Genomic DNA, 26,452 nt, shown 5'->3' with positions numbered 1-26,452 from the left:
TTTTTTTCTTTTTCCAAAGACCCACAGAAGAATTAACTTACCCCAATCTCCAGAGCAAATCTATCACAAAGCCAGGACCTGAATCCTGGCAGTCAGTTCCAGAACCAAGGTGCTACTATACTACACTGCCTCTCAACCAGCACATCACACACCATACACATGGACTATTCATCCACTTCTTTCTTTAGACTGGAAGCAGAGAGGCAAGCTTATGTTTTAACTGATTTTAAAATCCCCAAATGCCAGCATATTCTAGGCGCTCAAAATGTCTGATGACTGACAGGATAAAATAAACAAATCTGGAGAACGTAATAATTGGGCTCAGAGCCCATCTCTGCCACTTACCAATAATACAACCCTACAGGTAATCCTGTAGCCTGTTCACTCATCTCTAAAATGAAGACAATACATGCTATGCAATGCTGCATAGGTGGAAGAACAGACTATATAAGACAGGCAAGCTCACAGGTACGCAAGTAAAGTATCAATTATTACTGAAAAAGTAGCCTAGATTGGTAAAGTGACTATCCCTAAACCTGCCCAGGGATGCCTAGAAGATTGGCCTCAATGCCCAATTCTCTCAAATGGGCTTCTTCAAATCAAATTCTCACTTGGAAGCTTCCTTTCTACAGTAGAGCCACAAATTGTGTTTAAGAGCTCACCAGTTTATTGCTGACTTCTGGTCCTCTGCAAGCTAACATCGACTCACATGCCCTTCCCCAACCAGCATGACCCAAAAGCACCTATTGTGTTGCCAGCAATGCCTAGCTGGGTACTATAACTTCTAGTCTTCACAACAAGGAGTAGAGTTAGGTGGTGTTATTACTTCCGTTTTACAGTTAAAGCACTGAGGCTTGCATTTACAAAAAGAGAGTAAGTCGAATCTAAAATACAACACAGGGAATTCCTTGGCGATCCAGCATTTAGGACTCTGTGATTTCACTGCCTAGAGCCCGGGTGGGCACTAAGATCCTGCAAGCCAGATGGCATGGCCCAAATAGAGAGAACAGACTTGTCGATGCCAAGGGGGAGGAAGGGTGTGGGAGGGAAGGACTGGGAGTTAGGAAATGCAAAAATTATTATATACAGAATGGATAAACAGCAAGGTCCTACTGTATAGCACAGGGAACTATATTCAATACACTGATAAGCCATGTGTAAAAGAATATATGAATGTATAATAAAACTTAAAAAAATAACAAATAGTATATTTCTAATATTACTAACGTTCTACATTGGCCAGGCCCAGAGATAACCACTCTCCTGAACTGTTTATCACTCCCCCTTCCAGTAATTTTATTATAAAATACATTCATAAACAATAACACTGTAACAACACTGTTAAAACGGCAACTATGTTAACATGTTATATTAGAATGTTTCATTGTGCAGAAAAAAACATCACAGGCTTGCTGTCCTTTCAAAGGGTTACTTACAGGCTGGCAATGACTAGCATTTGGAATTAGGATTTCAAGAGCGTTCCCCTCATTCCCACAACTGGTAAAGTGGCTCACTGTTCCTAAACTGTGGGTACTGAAAATACTGTTTACCCTAAACACCTGCTTTGGTACATGCCAGGCAGAGAGCCTGTGCACCCAGCTCCCAATAAAACCTCTAGTGTTGCATGTCTAATAAGCTTCCTGGCAGATGACAATTCCTACGTGTTGTCACAACTCCCTGCTGAGGGAAATAAGCTTGTCCTGTGTGACTCCACAGGGAGAGGACTCCTAGAAACGGGGCTTCACGAGACTTAAGCCCATGCCTTTCCTTGTCACAATTTTGCTTCATATCCCTTCACTGTAAGAAATCATAGCTATGCATGTGACTCAGTACTGAATCCTGTGAGTCCTCCCAGTAAGACACTGAACCTGGGGGTTAACTTGAGGATCCCTAACCTAACTGTATAATGTATATTTTATATACAACGTGTTAGTCACTTAGTCGTGTTCAACTCTTTGTGACCCCATGGATAGTAGCCAGCCAGCCTCCTCTGTCCATGAGATTTGCCAGGCAAGAATACTGGAGTGGACTGTCATCTCCTTCTCCAGGGGATCTTCCTGACCCAGGGACTGAACCTGGGTCTCCTGCATTGCTGGCAGATTCTTTACCATCTGAGTCATAGAAAGATTATATAAATTTTTACTTAACATTTCTAAAGTTGATCCATGTTTAAAAATGTATGTCTAAGGTGGCACTAGTCATAAAGAATCTGGTTCAATCCCTGTGTTGGAAAGATCCCCTGGAGAAGGAAATGGCAACCCACTCCAGTATTCTTGCCTGGGAAATCCAAGGACAGAGGAGCCTGGCAGGCTACAGTCTATGGGGTTGCAAAAGAGTCAGACACAAATGAGCACACACAAGATTCATTTCTTTTCCACTGACAAAAAGAATTCCACTGCATGAATGTATCACATCCAGTTTCCACTGACTGAGGACTGATACTGTGTCCATGCTTTTGCTATCATGAGCAACACAGCTATGAGCTTCACACATCTCCTAGTGCACGTCTACAAGCATTTACTCTCTTTGGTGTACATACAGAGGAATGGAACTACTGATATTCGGTGGTTGACAATAAAGCCAAATTATCTTCCAAAATTTTTGTATCACTTTACACTCTCACCAAAACATTAGAGGTATCATGAATCTACATCCTAAGAATACTGAGTAGCAGACCTTAACACTGTCTTGTTTTTCAAAGATGACCGTGTATGAAAGAATCAAACAGCATTTAGATTCCAATCTTAGGGACGTTTAGTGAGCATACAGCCTGGGCCAGGCCCTGTGCTGGTTACCTTTTTTTCCTTTTTAACAGTCTCACTTACGCTTTCAAAATAAAAACATATTAACCTTATATTGGACTTCCCTGGTGGCTCAGACGGTTAAGCATCTGTCTACAATGTGGGAGACCGGGGTTCGATCCCTGGGTCGGGAAGTTCCCTGGAGAAGGAAATGGCAATCCACTCCAGTACTATTGCCTGGAAAATCCCATGGACAGAGAAGCCTGGTAGGCTACAGTCCATGCGGTCACAAAGAGTCGGACACGACTGAGCGATCTTCACCATAATCTTATATTAAACTGGATGAAATAAAATTGTCAGCCCAGCAAAACTCTTCCGAATTCTCTACTTAAATGCTTATGAATTTGTTAATTATCACAAAGAAACAACGGGTCTTAAAATCCTAGATATTATATTCAGACTTTCTCTGCATTCCTTCTGGGGGAAGGGTGACCCAACTGCCCCCATGTTCCCAAGACTGAGGGGTTTCCAGGGATGCAGGACTTTCAGTGCTAAAACCAGAAAAGTTCCACAAAAATTCAGACAGTTCGTCAACCTTCTTGAGTGTCAGCACATATGGGTTCTTATCCTATTCTACAACTTGTTAAACAAGGTGATCTCAGGAAAAAAATCTCTTTCTTCAAGTCTTTCCAAATATCAACTTTTTTGCTATTCTGACAATTGTTAATCCATACAACTAAAGACCTTGGTCAAATTGAGTATTAAAGAGTTAACTAAAGGAAAAAGGATACAATTAAAAGATTAATAAACTGGTTTAAAACAGCTGGCTAGATTTAACAAATTTTTTTTTAACTCTCAGAGCTGATCTATTTCAGCAGGACCTTGTTTATCTATTATATGTATACAATTTGTATTTTCTAATCTCAAACTAATTTATCCCTTCCTATCCCCCTCAGGTACCTTTTTCAGGTAAGTTTTTCAGTCTATAAGTCTATCTATTTTGTAATAAGTTTATTTGTATCTTTTTTTAAAGATTCCACATATAAGTGATATCATAAGGTATCTGTCTTTCACTTACTTAGTATAATCACCTCTGCGTCCATCCATGTTGCTCCAAATGGCATTATTTCATCCTTTGTAAAACCTCTCTAGAATTACTGTTTTACTGTAATTACTAAGTATTTTTTCATTTTTTCTTATACTGTTGACCCTTAAACAATGTGGGTTTGAACTGCATGGGTCCACTTAAACACGGATTTTTTTTTTCAATAGTAAATACTACTCAGTCCATGGTTGGTTGAATTTGCCTACACGAAAAGCTGGCTATAAGTTATATGTGGATTTTCAACTGTGTGGGGTCAGTGTCCCTAACACTTGTGCTGTTCGAGGGTTGACTGTACATATTTCTCCTAAGTAGTCCTTTTTAATTCTCACATCTTTAAAGGTTTAACTTCCTAAATAGCAATCATTAGGGAGATTAAGAGTTAACAGAGGAAAAAAAAGATTTACTATTACCTTTTAAATGTATCAAAAACACCTGAATCATCAAAATTAATGGCATCGGGGTGTCCAGGAGGTAGACATACATCACCAATATGAATTTCACAACACGGAATGCCATGCTGTACCACAGTCAAGCTTGGATAAAATGACGACCAACCTAAAGGTAAATCAAACAATCATTACACGAAGGATAGACACTGACATAAAGCACCCAAATTATTTCTTAGACATGTCACCTCTGAGTCTTAAAAATAAAAAGTTAATATTTAAGAGATTTTTAACACAAGTCATGTATCTTTGCCACAAAACAAATCTAAGTATTTTATTTAAGCAATGCAAAAAGCCCTCCAAAACTAGTTTAATTCAGCATTTTACTAACGTATCAATTCTATCAATCAGTACTCCATCTACCTACAAGATAGTAAGTGATAAATGATGATGATGGAGACCATGAAATAGTCTCTGAATCATTACATTTGATACTGTGTTAATGTGACTCAGGTATAAAGCATAGTTGGCCTAAACCAAATTTCAATTACCAGAATATTTCATTCCCCAAATTATATCAAGACCATAGAGAGCTTATTATAGTATACACTACATGAATCTACAAGTTCATACCCACAGGAAGTACAGCTCCACCTGACTACTGCTAAGAGATTTAAACATCAGTAGGTATTATAAGGCATTTCCTATGGTAGTTTTAGTGTGAAAGAAGATTTCCCTTCAAAAGTTTTTTCTTAATCATCAAAAATCACGCCATAAGACATAACTATAGATTTAAGAAGCTTTCTTTAAAAGTATGACAAATTCAAATTGAAGCCCTACCTTTATTTTTAACATAGAAAGGGTGGTCCAGTTTACACTCTACAGTAAGTAAACCATCTTCCACTGTACCAGGATCAAAAGTCAACTTCAGTACAGACTCACCAAATGATACACTTTCTTCATGTGATAACAACTTTAGACCATCAGAACCATAGTCCTGGAAATACATGCATAGAGCAAATAAATTGGCAATGTTCAGTTCAACATGGAGTGATGTTCCTATAACGTGTAAGATTTTGTAGAAAAGGTAAAAATAAGATGGGATTCTTGCCATTGAGGAGCTATCAACCCAGTAGTGAAGAAAGGCAAATATATAAATTACTACAATATAAAGCAGAGTGGAATCACTACTTCAATGTAAAAATAAATAGTGCTATATGGAGTTTAAAGGGAGATATTAACTCCAAGAGATTAGGGGGCTTTCAATTCCCATGTGAAATGGAATCCAGAAGCACTCTCCTTATACCAGGAAGAGTTTTAACTAGCAACTTCTTTGGAGAGTGCTGAGTATTTGCTAAAAATACAAGATGAATTCAAAGTTGGGGCAAATAAGGCTGCAAAGAAGGGCCCAGTTAGTAAGTACGTAAGTAAAGGGGTCTTAAAGACTGGCAAAGTGCTCAAGCTTTCCTTTGAGAAGGATCTGGAAAGTCAATGAAAGTATTATTATTAATGACTCAATTTTATGATGATGACAAAGACTACAGATAAAAGCTATCTCTAGTATTCAATTTATTTGAAGATTCAACAGGAGAAACCCACTACAGTCTTGAATTGACAACTGCAATGGTGGTAGAACTGGGCTGAATAAATTCAACCAGTATTTACTGAGTGCTTAGTAGATGCTAGGTGCTAGGCTCTGAAAACACATGATCCCTACCCTTAAATTCACAGAAAGACAAAGGAGACAGACATGCCAATGGCTAGCTATAATATCCAATCAAAGTTGACTAATGAAAGAAAATGATAAACATAAAAAGTCTTGAAATAGAATGGATCAACTGAATATGAAGGGAGGAAAGGAAATAGCCAACTTCATGTTTTGAATGAAGCAACCAAGAAAGATTTTGAATCTGGCCATCAAGAAAAGATAATAATACTCCTAAAAGAAAGGAGGAAAACAGCCTAGAGGGGAAGAAAAAGGCAGTCCAGTGTTGGTTATACTAATAACTAGATTAAATCTTCTGATTCTTCAAGCTGTAAGAACTTAAAATCAATCCAATTCCATCTTACAAAGCAGGAAGCCAACACCCAGTGGGGCAGACAAACTGCCCAAGGCCAGTCACGCAAATGTTAATAGCTGCTGGCAGAGCACAAAAGAAGAGCACAGCTCTCCTGACTCCAAGACCAGAGCAGTTTCCATGGGCCACAAGGAATTGCTTTGAACATTATCATCAGTGAGGAAGTGGTAAATAGAGTGAGGAGGGGTAGAACCTTATCTAACATTCACCATCACGGGCAGACAAGTCAACAGCAAAAAAAACTCAAGACACCAGAAGGAAAATCATGCTACACAAACCAAAAGAAGACAATCCACTGTGCAGAATGCTGCAGAAATGACAAACCAAGCAGATTTCTAATCAGAATGAAACTAGTAACCTTTGACACAGTTTTAGTAGAGCTACAGAGGCCAAAGAAAGACTACAGTGAACTTCACTATACAGCGCTTACAGCATGAAGGCAAACTGAAGGCATCAAGACTGTCTTTCTCAAGGACCTAACAGTAACAGCAGGGTCAAAACAGGTATTTTTAAACAAGCACACTTCACAGGCCCGTTTTCTCTGCCCAAAGTGGAGATGGAGAAAGTGAAGATTTCAAAGATAAAGGTTTCATCAGTATTTATCCACTGCTACCCATTACTGCCTTTGCTTACCAACTCAGAAAATACCAGCATTTTATTGGGTCATTTTAAAAGTAACTCAACTCTCTATCCACGGGGGAATTAACCACTTCGTAGATTACCTAAGCTAAGGCTTTGGTTTATTTATTCATTTTATGTTTAATGCCAGTTTAGCTTTCCCTAAAATGCAATGTGTAAAAAGTGCTAAGAAATACTCTTTTTTCCCATCTAAGAAAGCTTCATTATCAAGGTACGATCTCAAGTCACTGTTGTTCTCACCAAGAGGATTCACAAAAGCTCCTCCCAAAACGTAGGATGCCATTTAACATAAAGCAAGTGGAGGATACATCTGTAGATTAATAAAAAACCTGTGCTCCCTTTGAAAGACTTGGAAAAGTTGAAAGAATTTTAAATCAACCTTGTGAGTGCCCATCTGGAGATCTTCCTCATTATCACAGCCTTCGGTTCTAGCAAAATCTTCCACATTCTGCCATTCCTTATTGCTTCCCTTATGAAAGCACAGTCGTGTGCCTAAAGTTGAAATAAAAAACAAATATTAGATATGTGATCAGTGTGTGTGCTACACATGTAAACTAAAGAATTCAAGCCTTTTTTTAACCTTTCAAAAAACAGTGCCAAGCAGTTGAAGGCCAGGAATTGCACCACCCCAAGTCGTCATCATCTGAGAGGGAGGACATGCAGAAAATGCCAGATTCCGACTCACTGTTTGCCTGTGGGAAAAAAGCATCACAAACTTTTTAGTTTCTTTTTTCAACGTATTTTGTTAATATGTGTCTTCAGACTTTATTAGTAGGTAACTTATTTTAAACTGTGGGAGAGAAAACTGCCTTCTGACGTTTTGGGAAGTTTAAATGTATTTTCTTACTGGTAATTCTGAATTTTTCTAACAGTTATTAGAGCTGTACATATAAAATCAAACTCAGATCACTAGCAGAAAAACGAGACAGACTATTTTCCATCTGTGTGTACTTCAGAAGACACTCTTAGTGAGGGAAAAGTTAATGTTTTTCAGCTGCTGCGCAAACGTCATCAAAGTTTAATTTCATGAATGAACTTACCCTTTCATGTCTGACTGGTGTTTGCTCCTTCCAGTGATGAGGGAAGGCCGGCTCACCCTTCGAAGAGGCCACCGGTGGAGGGCGCGCGTAGGAATGTAAACTTTTGCTAGTAGCTATGATGTGTACAGGAGATGATCTAAAATAAATCAGCCACTTTAGTTACAAAGCAAATGTCCTTAAATTAGGGCTTTCCTTTTGATGAAAAGAACTTCACATTCACCACACCAGTGTTATTACATGTAAGACACCTATGGGAAACACTGGTGAAGATAACAAAAATTTCATCTATAGTGTGTTGTATAACTTCTTTCCCTCTTCACACATTTTAAACACTTTTTTTCAGATAATATACTTTAAATTCCAAATTACTGTTTCCTTCATTTATTCACTCATTTTTGTATCACTAAATACAAACAAATATACAGTTTCCTTCATGAAAGATGATGCCCCCTCGTGTAGGGCTCCCTGTCCCTTTCTGTCTTACTCTGATGTGGTCACTAAATCTCAATCTGAACAGGGCCTCCAAGCTCTGTGTGACAAACTCGGAACTCTTTAGCTACCAACCACCTGCAGGCTCAATGAATTACCTGAAGCTGAGATGTTTAAACTTATTATAGTAGAAAACAGCCTATTTGCAAAGCAGCTACACATAAAGCCAGCTACTTCAACCCCCAGGATCACCTTAAAAAGCAAGCTACTTCTTCCCCCTCTTTCCTGTCAAAGGTCTCTTTACCAGGCAGCACTCCCTTCAGAGTACATGGGGCTCTCAAGAACACACTAAGATCCTTCCCCCACAAACGTATGGGAGGGGTAAGAATAAACAGCAGGCCCATACAGGGCAAGCACTAATGTGCACTGATTCAGGAGACTGGAAAGCAGCAGAGAAGACTTAGGGTCAACTGAAGGTTGGGACAATGCTCCATGTCAGCTAGGGATCTGGTCTTTAACAGAAAAATGTCTGCAGTGTCTGTACTAATCCTCTTTCTAACAAGAGGAGGGCATCTTTCCTCCTTACTTTCGAATTCTGCCCTTACTCTGTGAGAAATTTATTAGTCCCTCGGTTTTTCTAATCTTAACATTTTTATTATACCTTTGCAGAAATTACTCTATATATAAAACTATACTTTGTTTTCATGTTCACATAACTTAAGTAAAAACCCAAGTTAGTTTCCACGTATTTTAGCATACTCTCCAACCAGTTTTCAAAATATAAATACTTAAATGTTTCATTTTTTATTTCTTCCTTTTGTTACACATTTACATATTTATTGAGTGGCCAAACTGTTGAAAATTCCTTAAGCTCATCCCTGCTTTCTTAATAAAAGAAAATTAAGTTTATCAGTTCTTCTGTATAACCATTTAAAAGAGAACAACATAATGTTCTAAAACGTGTGTGGCCTAAATGCTCTACAAAAATTAATATACTAGATGTGTCTGAATGACTAACACCATGGCCTCCTTATCCCTCTATCTATGCAAGCATTAATATAAATTTTATCTGTCCTCAACCCCTTGACACACTACAGTTACAACTTCAGACATCCAGAAGCTCAATAACTAACAGTGTGACAATCTACAGGAAGTCGTAGAGAATAGCTATGGACCACTGACAGAGTTAGAAGCCGGGAGAACAGCAGAGTGTTACTGTGCCTCGTTCCCGAGGAAGAAGGGAAGCACAGAAAATGCGGTGGGGAACTTACACCTTTAAGGAGCTACTCCTTTTAACTTTTTTTTAAACATTAATTTTCTTCTGAGGGCTTTACTCAGCTTTCCATCAATTATTAAACCTCTAGTTTGTTGTGAAAAATGAAAATTACTATCTCAACTAAAATTGGGGGAAAAGGAAGTCCAATAGTAAAATCTGGATTTTCTGTTTTTAATTATAAAAGAATTTTTCATTTTTTGATTCTTAAAGATTACAATAAAAACTGGTACAATAAAGGAAGAAATACTTTGAAAAGTCAACTTTTCATCCTCGTGGAAATTTTCATGGTCTTAAACTGAAGTTATTTAAATTGAATTTGCTCTAATCAAGACCAATATCCTGCTGAAGAGAAGAAAAGCAGGATAACTTGATGGGATGCAAGAAAACCAAGGCTCCACACCTAACAAGTTTATTTTTTAGCAAAGAATTATACTAACTTACGAACACTACCAAAATTCAGTTATTCCTGCATCAGTGTGTATGGACCCTGGTCTACCCACCCACATGAGTGCAAATCTGGGTTACTTCTCTTCCTTATAAACTATCATATTTATCTATGTCTTTTTAAATAGTCAACTTTATAAGCTGGGGGATAATTAATAAAATATTATCCATTTAGGTCTCTCTAGAAACCTATATGCAGGTCAGGAAGCAACAGTTAGAACTGGACATGGAACAACAGACTGGTTCCAAATAGGAATAGTAGTACGTAAGGCTGTATATTGTCACCCTGCTTATTTAACTTATATGCAGTTAAATCATCATGAGAAATGCTGGGCTGGAAGAAGCACAAGCTGGAATTCAAGATTGCCAGGAGAAATATCAATAACTTCAGATATGCAGATGACACCACCCTTATGGCAGAAAGTGAAGAGGAACTAAAGAGTCTCTTGATGAAAGTGAAAGAGGACAGTGAAAAAGCTGGCTTAAAGTTCAATGTTCGGAAAACTAAGATCATGGCATCTGGTCCCATCACTTCATGGGAAATAGATGGGGAAACAAGTGTCATACTTTATTTGGGGGGGCTCCAAAATCACTGCAGATGGTGATTGCAGCCATAAAATTAAAAGACACTTACTCCTTGGAAGGAAAGTTATGACCAACCTAGATAGCATATTCAAAAGCAGAGACATTACTTTGCCAACAAAGGTCCATCTAGTCAAGGCTATGGTTTGTCCAGTGGTCACGCATGGATGTTAGAGTTGGACTGTGAAGAAGGCTGAGCGCTGAAGAATTGATGCTTTTGAACTGTGGTGTTGGAGAAGACTCTTGAGAGTCCCTTGGACTGCAAGATCCAACCAGTCCATCCTAAATGAGATCAGTCCTGGGTGTTCACTGGAAGGACTGATGCTAAAGCTGAAACGCCAATACTTTGACCACCTCATGCGAAGAGTTGACTCATTGGAAAAGACTCTGATGCTGGGAGGGATTGTGGACAGGAGGAAAAGGGGAAGACAGGATGAGATGGCTGGATGGCATCACCGACTCGATGGACATGAGTTTGAGTGAACTCCGGGAGTTGGTGATGGACAGGGAGGCCTTGCGTGCTGCAATTCATGGGGTCACAAAGAGTTGGACACGACTGAGCCACTGAACTGAACTGAGGAATATCAGTTGGAAGATTCCATAATTTTATAGAACAATAACTCATTTTCTTAAACTCTGGTCTGGGTAAACGAAACAGTGGGGTTTTTTTTACCAATGAGAGTCTACTTCGAGAAATTCAAGATTTCAGTATAAGCAAACATATACATAAGACCACATACACTGGGGGGGGGGGGGGGGGGGGGGGGCGGGAGGCGAAACTTAGACCAAAAAGAACCAAATGCAAAGTTGACTAAGTTTAAAATATAATGTTTATGTTAATTATGGCTCTTTAGAAAACTTTCATTTCTCTAAGCAAAAAATATAAATAAAAGTATTCTTGGTCTGATGTATTTCTTGATGACTTTAAACCATTTAAGACTCAGTTCTCATATTACTTTTATCTAATCCTCAAAATATGAAATAATGACTCAGGGTTAATACCTCTTTGATCATTTTAAGATAAAGAGCTTAATTTTAATGACTTTAATTAAAAAAATCTTTATTTAAATGATCAAGAGCATTATTACTTGTAAAACTGCTGCTGCTGCTAAGTTGCTTCAGTTGTGTCTGACTCCGTGCGACCCCATAGATGGCAGCCAACTAAGCTCCCTAGTCCCTGGGATTCTCCAGGCAACTTTTAAAACTAGGGAGGAAAAGAGTGTTTTGTAATGACAAAGTTTTCAGTTAAAATACAGCCAATGTTCCCACCTGTTGTAAAATGAGCACTGCATAAGTGGACTTTGTGGGCTGGTGGCAATATTTGCTAGTTCTGTTAGCCAATCCACTTCATTTTCACGGTAGGTATTTTCTGATATTTCTGAGGTATTTTGGTTCCAAGATGGTCTTGGATATTCTTGATGCGACACATCTGAACTTAGTTGGTATATGGCAGATGGAGTAGGATCACTCTGAACAGCCTGAAGTTCAGGAAGATCATCTGCAAATAAGCACACTCAAGATTATCAGAAGGAAATTACTAATACAGGAGACAAAAGTGTAATCACAGCTGGAAAAGAGGGCCTCAAATTTAGCTAGTTAATTTTGTGAGAGGTAAAGTGTAAATTCAAAATGTTTTTTTGAAAGAAACAAGTTTCAACTGAAAAAACAATGACATCTTATACATTTAAGGGTCAACAAAGCCTAACAGAAAAGTAAACTTAAATGTAAATGGATTAATGGCTAAACTGTTACAAACTGTTCTGTTTGTGTTTTCTGACTCCCCACCTCCAGTTTTTCACAGGCTCACCTGGGAATAATCCCTATGCTATTCAGACATTTTTATGTTACCACGTTAACAAGGAAAAAGGCATTACATGGGTGCATGTATGTACTTATTGTTCACACATCTGAATCTGTTAAACAAGATTACTACAATAAATGAAAACAACAATTTTCAAAGATGCAACTTAGATCATAGGAATGTTTAGGTACTACTTATTCAACTTTATCTACACCAAATTATTTATTTTTAATGAGAAACTCTAAACTCAGGAATATTTATTATTTTCCAAAAAAGTGTGTTCTCAAAAGGTAGTTCATGACAGACTTTCAGCTACCCAAGAAAGAAAACCAGAAAGAGTACCCAAGGACCACTCTTGTTCATGCCAAAACTACACTGTAAGGTAGACTGAATTCTGAAAAACTGAACTGGAAAAAAAAGCCTCTTGCAGGCCTTAAAAACAACAAAATCCCTTTGTGAATTTTGTTTACAAAATTTACACCTGTAAATTCTATGGATCCAATGGGTCTCTTCAATATATAAACCCAGAAGCTCTTGTAGACGTGAGAGCTCTCCTATATTGTCACAATAAAAGCACATACTCATTCCTATACAGGGAATATCCCAGAATAACTCACTAAAACGGAAATGTCTGACAAGTACTAATTCAGGATATCCATTCATAAAACCTACTAGAAGGTATCCCTTCCTTCCCAAAGAAGCCAAAACACACCAACTGAAGATAATTCCACTCTGTAATGCTCATGGTGATGGAGCTATTTCCCTTCCCTCATTGCCAACATCATTCTTTGACTATCATCTGTGTATTAACTGTGAAGGGTTCATCTCTGTCTTTCAAGTTAAGGAAACTACGTTTAAACTGAAGTCATGAGGGGCTGTAAAGTTTTTGACCTCCTGAGCCCTAGTTCCTGATTTCCTTCTGAAACCAACTAACATGCGACAATGGAGAACCAAGTAATTGATTGAAACGATACTTTCCACTCAATAGTAACCACAACTCAATAAATATTTTGAGCTTAGCAAACCCTTAGCATGCCAACAGGTTATGTCTCAAGACCTTTAAGATCTTCAAATTCCCAAAGAAGACTCTACCACATAACCTCTTTTATTTCATCATTTATATAAAATGAGGACAATCACATCTTGGATTTTGTGAACATCAGGCGAAAACACATGTTAAATGGGGCAATGCCAAGATGAAAAGTGGGCAGCAAGACAAGCTCACTCATCGGCTGTTTATTCTCTTTAACACTTACCTCAAAGCAGTAACATTCAAAGTCATACTTCAATACACCTACACAGTTCTATATATCATGCATCTTTGGAGTAGCTCAGCAGTACTGATAATTACAAATGTCCGATCCTCCAGTTTCAACTGTCCACTGGAATTTCCCCCATCATACCAACAACCCAGGCATAAAGGCATAGCCAGCTTAATTCGCTGAGTTTACATGGATATTTCAAAAGTAACAGCTTTTGAAAAGCCACACCGCAAGGTTTTCATAAGGTGTTTAAAGGCTCATCTTAACCCACAAAGACAGTTGAGTTTGAATTTGTAAATGAGTCTCTATGATAACCATAAATAGCCCAAAGTTATGTTGGTTTAAATAATACTTTATAAGCAATAACAAGAGAACACTGAAAGTTCCTAGGGTACAAAACTTAACACACTTTTTAGCAATTCAAAGTGGGTGGAAAAGTTAGCTAAACATGAAAATTAATCCGAATCTCAGTGAAGATCCCTAAAAACTTAATTTTGTTTACCAAGTTCCATGTGCTCATCACAAGAGTTGTATCCAGGAGAGGACGGCAACGTCTCCTTGCACTGCAGCAGCTGCAGCGAGTCGCTCACTCCTGGCGCTCTCTTATCCATGACTAGCAGGAGCTTCTGCACCGCATCAGGCATCTGGTTGCTCTTCACTTCCCACACCATGTTATGGCGCTCCGACTAAAAATGACACAAGAACAAAAAGTCAAGTCACGTGGTCTATGAACGCATAAAATCAATCAGAGACATCAGTGCTGTACCTTTAATCATATACTGCCATCTGTGTCCCCCTCAAAGTCGCTACACATGGGCCGACTGAAGGTCCATTCTATTTGGGACCTTTTCCGGAAGATTCCAATTTCTCTATTTATCAATTGTGTTCACTATTTTGTTTTCTCATCTTCTGAAAGTGAACAAGTATACTGTTACAATCTCTAAAGAACATTTGAGAAAGAGTTTCTTGGGATTTCCAGTGGTTAAGACTCCATGCTTCCATTGCAGGGCCACAAGTTCAGTCTCTGGTTGGGGAGCTAAGATCTTGTGGCCAAAACAGAAACATAAAGTAAAACAGAGTTTCTTAAAATGGACATATATTATACTTCCCATAAAAATGTTTTCTTAATGATAATTTGGAATCTAATCATAATAAAAAAGCTACTATTTTTACAAAGATGTATAATAATAATGGGAAATTTAGCTAAACAAACAGTAAATCTCCCATTATCTCAAGCTTACAAAATTGAAACAATGAAGAAAACAGTATAAACTGATACACCTAAATAATTTCTCAGCTATGTCTACCAACTAAATTGTTATGAAAGTAAAATGAGGTTATACTTTTTATATTCTTGCCTTTGAACAATGATCAAATCAGTTATTTAATATGAGTGACAGCAGCAGGAAGAGTTCCTGATTTCTCAGGCTCTCCCCCAAATTTCATTTTTTAAAGTTCTAATGAAATATACCAACACACAAAATTCTAACATAGTTTTTTCCTCAAAATAAAACAATAAAATATACTGCTGTTAAAAGTCACTTAAAAAAATAAAGTTGGGAATTCCCTGCCGGTTCAGTGTTAGGAGTCGGTGCTTTCACTGCCAGGAGCCTGGGTCCAATCACTGGTCAGGGAACTAAGACCCCACAAGCCACATGTAGCATGGCCAAAAAAAACAGGCATTAAAAGTCAAGTACCGTAGCCCAGGCTAATCAAAAAATGCAGTGGAAAGATATTTAAACCAAAAGCTAAGTCATGACATAATCACCAACAAACACTGTCATTTTTTCTACAAAGGCTTTTTTCATGAATTTTCTTATTATGAAACATTATCCTGACTACAAAACATATGATCACTGTGGGAAAAAAAAAAAAAAAAGCTTTTCTTAGAAAAGAAAAAAGGAATTAGTAATTATTTCTAATTCCACCAACCTGAGTTACTGGGACATTTTGATGTTATTATCTAATGATCCAATCTCTTTTTCACAGAGACATCTACATTTTACCTAAACAAAATCATTTCTTTTTCTTCATATGTCATATTATATATAAATGAGACCTTTTCTTAACATTAAGTTCATAAGCATTTGCCTGTTCATAAGCATTAAGTCTTTCAAAGATCTATTTTTAAAAATTAAATTATATATAATCACAGGAATTACCAAAATTTACTTATCCCTCCTACTACTAAACATGTTCCCAGTTTTTTCACTCTTACTTTATACATTCTTTTTTTTTTAAGTATTTGCTTACATCTGGTTATTTCTTTGAACTTCCAAGAGACAGATTAGTGGTTGGATGGCAATTAAACATCTTCTAAGGCTTACTCCTTGGAAGTAAAGTTATGACCAACCTAGACAGCATATTCAAAAGCAGAGACATTACTTTGCCAACAAAGGTCTGTCTAGTCTAGGCTTTGGTTTTTCCAGTGGTCATGTATGGATGTGAGAGTTGGACCATAAAGAAAGCTGAGCTCTGAAGAATGCATGCTTTTGAACTGTGGTGTTGGAGAAAACGCCTCAGAGTCCCTTGGACTACAAGGAGATCCAACCAGTCCATCCTAAAGGAGATCAGTCCTGGGTGTTCACTGGAAGGACTGATGCTGAGGCTGAAACTCCAATACTTTGGCCACCTGATACAAAGAGCTAACTCATTTGAAAAGACCCTGATGCTGGGAAAGTTTGAAGGCAGGAGGAGAAGGGGACGACAGAGGATGAGATAGGTGGATGGCATCACCGACTCAATGGAGTCTGGGTGAACTCCAGGAGTTGGTGATGGACAGGGAGGCCTGGCATGCTGTGGTTCATGGGGTCACAAGGAGTTGGACACGACTGAGAGACTGAACTGAAGGCTTTTGACACATACAGCTAAACTGACCATTGCCTTACTTTATTTCTAGTATTTTATTTCGCTTTCATATTTCTGCCTCAAATACGACCCATTTCTTGGGCACTTGGAGCCGGACACAGTATAAACTGTAAGATGTACAATGGAGTAGTGAAGAGGGCACTGGGTTCGGTGTAAGGAAACATGGGTTTGATTCCAGCTTGATCACTTACTATATCTATGACCTAAATGACTGAGCTTCTCACTAATTCAGTATCTCCATATGGAAACAGGGCTCATGACACCTGCTCTCTCCTTCCCAGAGCAGTTGTAAAGATGAAACAAAATGAGCAAAATAAAAAGTAAAATTATCTTTAAAAAATTTTTATCTGTAGACTGACATAGGGCAATATTATGCATATTTTGGATACTTAATCTCTTAACAGAACAGTTACTGAAAATAATTAACAATAGGAGCCAGACAGGCAGCTATTCAGCTTTGGTAATTTCCTCCCTGCAAAATATGACAAAGTATCCAACACACCTCAATAAAAGTCACAGATCATATCATTACTTTAAGCAAGTAACAGTTTATCTAAAAGATGTCTGAGGCATTCCCAAGAAATGAACACTTTTCAGTAAGTACAATGTATTATGTAATAATCACAGTCTTATGATATAATTATAGCAAATACACTAGTGTATAACAAACAGCCTCCTACAAAATTGGTGGCCACAATAGATGTGGCTACTAACACAAATTGACTTCTCAAGCATAAATGGCCAAATCCTGGTTCTGAGCCTCCACTTTCTCATTGCAAAAGCTCAGCAAACTTAGATCAATCTGTAATGTGCAACCCTGGGGGCACACAGGACCATGTCTGCTTCAAACCAATGATGCTGAAGCCCCGCCTTCCAGAGCATGTGATTTATTTGAACTGAGGTACAATCCTGTGCAATGGTTTTTACTTGTTTTCATTCAAACAAACTCCTGGTACACTGGGAGAAGCAGCAGGCTAAAAATTATTGCCATATTCCTTTTTTATCTAAACATGTGTGTGTATATGTAGAATATATTCAGTCATTTAATACATATTCTGTACAAGGCACTCTACTAGGTATTATGTTGAAACTCAATGATGAACAGTTTATCATGAATTTCAAGGAACCTGCACTTGAGTAGAAAGACAGAAGCAAACAACTGCAGTTCTATGGAGGCAGGGCTTGGATATGAATGGGTAAAAAGGAAGGAAGGGAGGCTCCTAATGAGAAACTCACATGAGCAAACTCAGAGGAGCAAAGTACTGGATGAAATCAGAAGGACATCGAAGCCAAAGGCTAGGGTATCTCCTGGTTGTCAATAATAAGGCTGGAAGGCAGACTGGGATCAGAATCTTTCATTCTAGTTTAGGAAAACTGGTTTGCCACTTCTTTTTTTTTTTTTGAAACTAGGCTCCTGAGTTTATACATTTGCTACCTACCAGCTATGTGCCCTGGACAATTTATTTAAAATCTTCATGCCTTGTTCATAAAATGGAAATAGTAAAAGCACCTACATAGGTTGTTGTAAAAACTCAGTGAGCTCATGTCAAAAGCTTACAATAGTGCCTAACAGAGCAAACTCTCAAGCTTTGGTAGAGTGGCCAGTATTATTATTAGCGACTAGCAAACAATGGGAACCACTGCAAATTTTTGAATAGAAGTCTAACATAATCAGAACTATACTTCAAACATTTTTTGTCTATTTTAAAAAATCATACTGAAATACAATGAGTATGCAAGAACATCTATAATACACAAATACTTAAGGGAGAGTGTTTTGAGAGCACAATATATTCACATTCCCAGTTTCTGTCTATGCCACTCACTCCCAGCTTCCTTTGCACGAGTCCTCATGAGGGACTTCCCTGGTGGCCCAGTGGTTAAGACAATGCTTCCACTGCAGGGGGGACGGGTTCAATCCCTGGTCAGGGAACTAAGATCCCACAAGCCACAGGGCAAGGCCACCCCCCCCCCCACAAAAAAAAGGCAAAATAAGGCCCCCCAATGAAAGCCCCCTCCAGAAAAGCAGCAAGGCGCTCCCCCACCCCATGAAATACGTGGTAACTGGTAGTACCAGTGCAGATTCCTCCTTTAGTAATGCCCCAACAAGAAAGAACTAGTTATTCTAGGTGGGTTCTTGGCGCAGCTAATATTAAGTTTAGTCAATTTTAACCCTTTCCACAGAAAACTTTCTGACATCCTAAGGATACAAGACACAATTTAACCTGACATGACTCAAATTTCATAGGAACATCTACTGGACATCTCACACACAGAAGTGATCGGCATAAATCAGTGCAAGCTGCAATCTCAACATGAAAACCTTCTCACTTTTCCCCAGAGTTGCACTGGACACGTATGCCTCCTCAGCAGAGCTGCAGTCATGCTGTCGTGTCCCACTGCCTGCAGGACTCTTCCCAGCTGGGTCTGCCCTCCCCCTCCGCAGGTCCCGGTGCCCAGCCACCATTCAGTGCACTCACATCTCCTTGCAACTTCTAGCATCTCTTCAGCACTCTTAGGAATCTACCAACATCCCATCACAACACACCTTAAATGAAGGTGGAAGAAACATTTTGGTTTCAAAACAAAGAACAAAAGTATCACAGAAGTATTTGTTGAACGTGAGTTCTATGTGTTTGCACCTCTCACTGTTTGTACCTCTTACTGCACAAGGCTATCAAAAGTTTGGTCTTGAGATAGCGGAGATTCTCCTTCTCTAAACCTGTGCAGTAAACAGAGTAACAGACTTGAAAATCTGACCATTTTCTCTTTAAAAAAAATAAATAAATAAAAGTTGAGAAAAAGGTAATCTAAGGTAGGTTAACTTAACCTCAAGGTACCTCTACTGATCTCAGAAGAGCTAGTTGGAGGGGAAAAAAAAAACAAACATGCAATCAAAATTCAAACCAAAGTTTTTTGCCTGTTTTTGGCAAACTATTTGGGAGAAACAAGGCCTCTGATACAGTAAAGGAACACCAGAGAATCCATATTCAAAATAACTCCTCACATACATCACACCAATTAAACATTCATTTTTAGAAACAAGCTTCTCTTTCAAACTTTCCCTGGTAAAGCTAACACTGTTGCTCGTTCACGCTGTTGTATGCTGCTTTGGTATTATAGGATTTGACACGGCAAGCCTGGTGGGCTGCCGTCTACAGGGTTGCAGAGTCGGACACGACTGAAGTGACTTAGCAGCAGCATACTGTGTTTCAGCTATCTCTGCACATGTCAACTCTCACTAGACTGGTGATTTTCAAAGAGAAAATTTTCCAGCAGTTGTACTCTTAAATGTCATGGTCAATATTACAAATTTTTACTGGGTGGAGATGAGACAGCCCTATTGCATCTGTTTTGCAAACTTTCAGAAGTAAATATCCACAAAATCTCAATGAAAGGAAAGGAAGAGATGACTACAAATGACCAACTATCAGTGAATGAAAAAGGAAATTAGGTTTTACTAAATGCCTACCTGCCATTTGCCAAGCATTTCCACATACTTCATCTAATTTTGTATAAACTTCAAATCATATAAAGCTCAGAACAAATTACTGTTCTGGATCAGGAGGGACTTCCCTGGCAATCCAGTGGTTAAGACTTCTGTGCTCCCACTGGAGGGGGCAAGGGTTCAACCCCTGGTCCCTGGTCGGGGAACTAAGATCTCACATGGTGTGCAGTGTGACCCCAAAAAATAAATACTATTCTGGATGACAAAAACAGGGCTCTGATGATTGAATCAGACCATTTTCCCTTCCCCCTGCCCCCAAAATGAGAAAAAGGACAAAAGATATAGACCAACACAGATTAGACATCTAATTTCAATTACATTCAAGTGCCTGTCCTTCCCTGAATCTTTATCTTTTCATCACTATGGATAAAGGAAAAGGATCCTCTCTGTGCCTCCCATAATCCCGAAGGACTTCTGTATGAAACTCCAACTCTTTGGGGGAAGGAGGTGAAGAAACGGTAATTTACAATTATTTTACATCTCCAACATGAGAAATTGAGGTGGTATTTAAAATGTATTACACAATCGCAAGCTAAAATGAACCTCCATAACAAACTAGATTAAACACAAACTACACCAAATGCAGTTGAGGGCCTCTATACGGTTCTTTCAGAAACTTCAAACCAAAGAGTTCAGAGAGATTTCTACAACTCTGGTTTGCCATAATGTTAACAGGGGAAAAAATCCACATCCCAATAGTGGGTGGTATTCTTTCCATAAAATGTTACTGTAGAGTATCACTTACTTATAGTGTCATTTCTATATATAAAGTAGAAAAAATAATTTTCTTCTCTAATTTAGTTGATCGAATTTTTCACAGCTAAATTGGTAGTAGTTTAGAAAAGCTATATGACTATGAACAATTTAACTTCTATGCCTCAGTTTTCTTTTTCGTAAAATGGGACCAGTCTACCTGTATCTACCTATATCATAATATTCCAAGTATTAAAGACACTACGTGACACACCCTCTTAATGGTTCCAAAGCATTCCCTTAACTCATCAGTCACTGCTGCTGCTGCTGCTGCTGCTGCTAAGTCGCTTCAGTCGTGTCCGACTCTGTGCAACCCCAGAGACGGCAGCCCACCAGAATCTCCCCCGTCCAGAGATTCTCCAGGCAAGAACACCGGAGTGGGTTGCCATTGCCTTCTCCTCAGTCACTGCTGCCCAGTGCTAAATACATCTACACAAGTTCTTATTCCTTTTGTGCTGATCTGACACAAAATACTGAAACTTGAAGAGAACACCAAACACACCACTACAAGCCATCTGTAAACCTGTTTAAAAGCACTATCAATATAAACAGTACGCAAGATAAGTCACTGCACATAAACACTTGAATCTTTACATCATGTGTAACAACCTGTGAGAAAAGCTTTTCTAAACTACCAAAAACTTTAGAGAAGAAAATTTTTTCTTCTAATTTACAGAAAATGAGAGTTTAAACTATGATATGAAGTACCAAAGTAAATGCAGGTCAAAATATGAAGGTATATGATTACTGTTGATGAGTTAGGCACAAACAAGAATATAAAATATCATTAAGAGAGTATTTTTCCTGAATTTTGTAATATACAAAGTATTTGTCAAAAATATCTGGTGTGATTTCTCATTCCAGGTAAATATCACTTTCATAATTAAAAGATAATACGTGTAAAATACCTGGCATCGTTTAACACCGTACTAACTTAATTTATGGCAGAAAAATAAAGTACTAATATTTTCATTTCAAACAAATATAGAAGACCAGCTAGCTTCTCCCTCATAAAGCCCAGGCTATTTGCACTGAGCATTTAGGTAGTGAGGAAACGGTCCGAAAAAATTAAAATACAGCGGTGGAAACAACTCTTAAAGTGATAGTACCATTTTTGAAGTCTGAGAAGCAAGCATTGTGAAACATGGAAAATTGTGGGAAATCCCGGGAGAAGGTAACTTTGAACTAAGGAGATTTTTCTAAGCTGAAAAAGGTAACTGGGGGACCAGTGGTTCGGGCCCCGCACTTCCTCTGGAGGGGGCTAGGGTTTGATCCTTGGTTGGCGTGGCCGGGGAGCCAAATAAATAAAATCTTTTAATTTTTTATAAGTAGTTGGGCTTATAAAACTAAGTAAAATGGAAACCAGGAAGTGAAATCAAAATTTCACTCTATAATGTACCGTCAATTTAGAATTTAAATATTTTGTTTTGGCTTCCTCAAAAGTATAAAACAGCTCCAAAATGTATTGGGTACATTGAATTCTTTCGAATGTAATTCAAATTTCCGTAAAACTTTGTCAACTATTACCTACTCAGCAAGAACTGAGTAAGTTCAATCGTGGAAATTCAACAGTTGACCCTAGTACTTAGCAAATTAAATCGGAAAACAGCAGAAACAGTAACAACAAAAAGCAGAGACTGAAAGAACTAGCAGTACATCACAAACGTATTATCAGTGGTTAATAGAAAATTATTTACAAATGTTACAACTATTCTAATTCTCCAAACGTAACTTTAATTTCACTAAATCATTGTTAGGAATCACCTGTTACTGCTAGTTAGAGGGAAATAAATCTATAGCACTCAGTCGGAATTGTTGGTAGGACTCCCAACACTTCCTGGTATACATACAACTGACTTTTAACCTCCTCCCTTAGCATCACTGGATCCCAGAATTAAAGACTCTTGAGTGCTTCCCTGCAGTCAGAGCTCCCTTTACAAAAGATTCTTGCTGAAAACTCCTAAAGAATTAACTCTAGGTGAAGTGTTCAAAAGAATGCACGGCGGCGAGCGAACTCCCCTAGACAGCATGCAGCGTTTGAAGGAGCCACAAAAACCTGGTTCCGACAGTCGATTTCGCTAGTCTTTTTTGTTTTAATCCGCCTGGGGCAGCAGCATAGGTTGGAAGGCGGAGACTGAAATCGCCTGCCAAGCCTCGATCTCGGTCACACAGAGGCAGTGCCTCCCGGTTCACGCCAAGTCCATCCCCCACCCTCTTTCGCCATTCATCGCGTTCCCCTCCCCTCCCCCCATCATGTGACCGCAGCCTGGACTCCAGGCTTGTTTTTCCCCTCGGCTCAACTCCACCGCGCAGGCGCCAAGGAGTCCATTCATTCGAACTGCGTAACAATGAGCCCCGGGGCCCAAGGGCTCCGCGAGCTTCCCAGTTCGGCCCGAGCCCCTCTCGGCCCCTGAAGAGGCGGCGCCTCACAAGAGTCCTCCACCCGCGGCCGGCTGCCCACCCCGGGCCAACCTCCGACCCTCCGCCCACTCGCGGGGAGTTGAAGTCAAACTTTCCTGGGCAGCCCCAGAGTCGCGTCGGCCCCCTTTCCCCCGCCCAGGCCCGCCCCATCTCCTCACCCGGCCCGGCCACCCACCGCGCCACCCGGCCCAGAGCGCAGTCCTCGCAGACGCCTCCCAGCCCCCGCCCCAAGACCCCCACGGACCGTGCCGACGCGAAGCCCAGGTGAGCTCGCGGGAAGCGCCAGTCCGGTGGGTTCGCCGCAGGCCGGTATCGGACGGTTAACTGCCCCGGCCGTCATGAAGAGGACAGCCGACCCGAGTTCACCCGGCCGCCAGATACCCTCGAGATCCTGCCCCTCCCTTCCCCACCCCCACCCCTTCCCGAACAGAAAGACAACAAACCGCCGCGGAGTATAAGCAGCCCCGGCGCGGGCCGCCCCGGCCGCGACAACACCACCAGCAACTCGCGTATCCCCTCTACAACTGACGCCGGCCTTCCCGGGGCGCGTTACTGCTCCCGCCGCCGCTCTTAGTCCTCCACCGAAACTTTCCTACTTACCAAACCCGTCGCCATTACCAAGTCTTTCAAGCTTCGTCTTCCCCCTCCCCTCAAACCCCCGGGGGGTTGAGCCTCCGCCCAGCTCCTTCGCCTTCTTATTGGCCTGCGGCACTGCCATTCAATCGATTCTCCTTCCTATTGGTTGGTACCGTGGTCCGTCTCGGTGGGCGGGCTTGTATTGACTTTTGTGTTGTATTTATTGGGGAAGACGGAGTGTCAATCACCAGGGTGAGCGCTTCGGATTGGATTGCTGCCGAGACTCCCGGGACTCCAGCCAAACATTGCCCCCGAAATGGATTGTGGGTTCGTAGTCTGGGTCTGGCTGTGTTTCTCTCCGAGACTGCACGTCGGGGAACAGGTTGGACTACATTTCCCAGAAGTGCGTGCACGGTGCAGTCTTGATAGTAAACAAGAGTCATAGGGACACGTGTATCAGCTCGTTTGTTTTGGTGTCTGGGACAAAAAGGAGGGGGCGGAGGAAGGGAGTGTTTTAAAGCTTTGGCCTCTTCTCTTCCTCTGGGCCTGTGCTAGCACTCAAAGCAGCCTCAAGCTTCTCGCAGTACCCATTCCGGGCCATAAACAGCCAGAGTTGCTCGCAGCTCAGAATTTGGCAAGAGGCCAAGGTATTGTTTAAGTGCGAGGGGAAGGCGATGACTGCACAAGCGGAAGCAGTGCTGCCTCGAGGGGGACCCAGTCACCCAGAAATCACGGCCCCAGGCCTGATGGGGATAATAAAGGTGGTGCTGGGGTCCAGTGGGAAGACTTAACATTTCTTTATCCTGAGCCTGGCTTCGCCCCTCCCTGGACAGCAGCTTGCGGTTTCTCTGCGGACTCTGTTCAGTTCACCCGAAATTTTTTGAATGCCGGCTGCGTGCCAGGCACCGAGAGGCTTGGAGATGAACAGTGAGAGAGAAGCTCGGAGATCTGGACAATTTACAAAACTGTGAAGCGGGAGGTGGGGTCATTACTGTTGACTTTCGAATTGAGGAAAGGCAAATTGATGTTTTCTGTATTTGACCAGCTTACTCGTTGTTTAAGGTAATACGGAGGGATATAATGTGTGACTTAAACGGATGTAATTTGTGAATCGTTATCAGGGTTTCTCTGGCGAGTTTCAGTTTAACCGTTTTTCCTCTCCAGAGGTCTTCCACTGATGAAAGAATGTCTTCCTACTTTGTTTCCACTAGGAGTTCCTCCTTAAGTTACGAATTCTCTGACTCAAAGAGAGGAGGATGGCTTCTTTGGCATTATAGTTACCTTCATTTTAAACAAGGCTGTCCAGTTCCTAGTCTATAATTGATGTTTTTACCATTCCCATTACAAAGGCATTATTAAGCTTTTTTTCCTTTGAACTTTTAGTGTTTAGTCATTTAAGCTATGCTTTAGGTTTTATATCTTTAGATCATTATATGTATGTTTAAGAGGAGGAAAACATACTAGAGAGAAATCTATAAAGTCAAACTTTTGGAAAGGAGCCTTAAATCCTTGCTAGTGATTCCTTTAAAACCCCTACTTTTCTGGAATTTTTAAATCTGAAAGCCACGGAACAAATATGGAAATCCAAAGTAACTTTCCCATACTGAAACAAGTTTTCAAATTCTTTTAGGGATTCCCTGTTTGAATCCTTAAAGAGTCCTCCCTACCATGTGATCAAAGATGGTATTCAGATCAAATACAGATCAAAGATTCTGTATTCACAAATACTAATCAAATTATTTTGTTTCCTAAAAATAATTCAGAAGGCCAATAAAATGCCTAAATTTTTCCCTGAGTAAAAAGGACAATATTTGTATTTATCTTCGTTCAGAGATTAATGGAGTGACCCCAGGACTCAATTGTGGCCCTGCTCTTTTGTGTATTTTTATTTTCTTTCTTCACTTTTTTTAACAGTGGAGGTTCATTGCGCCTCAGAATTGAAAAATTGAAAATATGAACTCCAGTGTTTAATTTCCTGACAAAAAGAAAAATCCGTGGAATTCACTTGATCACTGAAAACTAAAATCTCAGCTATTAATGACTAGCTCCCTCCAGGAAACTAAAAACCTTTCCCACCATCCAAAAAATGAACTTTCAAGAGCTGGTACCACACCATCCCTGCCCCCCCACCCCCCAACACTGCATGAACCATGAGATCTGCTTTTGGCTGAACCTTAACTAATTTTAAAAGGTTTTCTGTTTCCAAGCGTTTAGTAAAAGCCTTAGTGGAGATATTTTTTTATTTGTGAACACAATGGTAGGAAGAATAGCACCTTCACATCAAGCTATTGTACATTATTGGAAATGATTGTCTTTTATTAGTACTATAAAGGTTTTCCTATCCATTCATTCAGAAATACCTATTTAGTTCCTACTATTGGTTGACCACTGTGCTAATTCATATGGATACAAAGATAGAAAATATTTTCACATACTCTCATTTTTGTCCAGGTCATTAAATAGAAGAGTAAAATTCTCTTGAGTTAGTTCAGTCATAACTGATTAAATGTCAGTGTTAGAATCTCTGTACCTTTAAGTGGACA

The 26,452-nt window shown here is 39.7% G+C and overlaps 1 protein-coding gene across 3 annotated transcripts in view; it reads right to left on the bottom strand.

Annotated features, from left to right (window-relative positions):
- Positions 1-23,980, bottom strand: part of HBP1 (HMG-box transcription factor 1) — a 31,126-nt gene extending 7,146 nt beyond the window's left edge. The window contains 8 exon segments of one of the 3 annotated variants that reach the window (NM_001046196.2): positions 4,257-4,401; positions 5,073-5,229; positions 7,329-7,441; positions 7,530-7,641; positions 7,990-8,125; positions 11,990-12,218; positions 14,286-14,469; positions 23,934-23,980. In NM_001046196.2, coding sequence (NP_001039661.2) covers positions 4,257-4,401; positions 5,073-5,229; positions 7,329-7,441; positions 7,530-7,641; positions 7,990-8,125; positions 11,990-12,218; positions 14,286-14,469; positions 23,934-23,948 — 1,091 coding nt within the window. In that variant the 5' untranslated portion in view covers positions 23,949-23,980. 3 annotated transcript variants of the gene reach the window in all.
- Positions 23,981-26,452: the final 2,472 nt, after the last annotated feature.

The sequence above is a fragment of the Bos taurus genome, chromosome 4 (assembly GCF_002263795.3).
Source record: "Bos taurus isolate L1 Dominette 01449 registration number 42190680 breed Hereford chromosome 4, ARS-UCD2.0, whole genome shotgun sequence".
Lineage (NCBI taxonomy): Eukaryota > Metazoa > Chordata > Mammalia > Artiodactyla > Bovidae > Bos > Bos taurus.
This window is presented reverse-complemented; position numbering and strand designations above follow the sequence as displayed.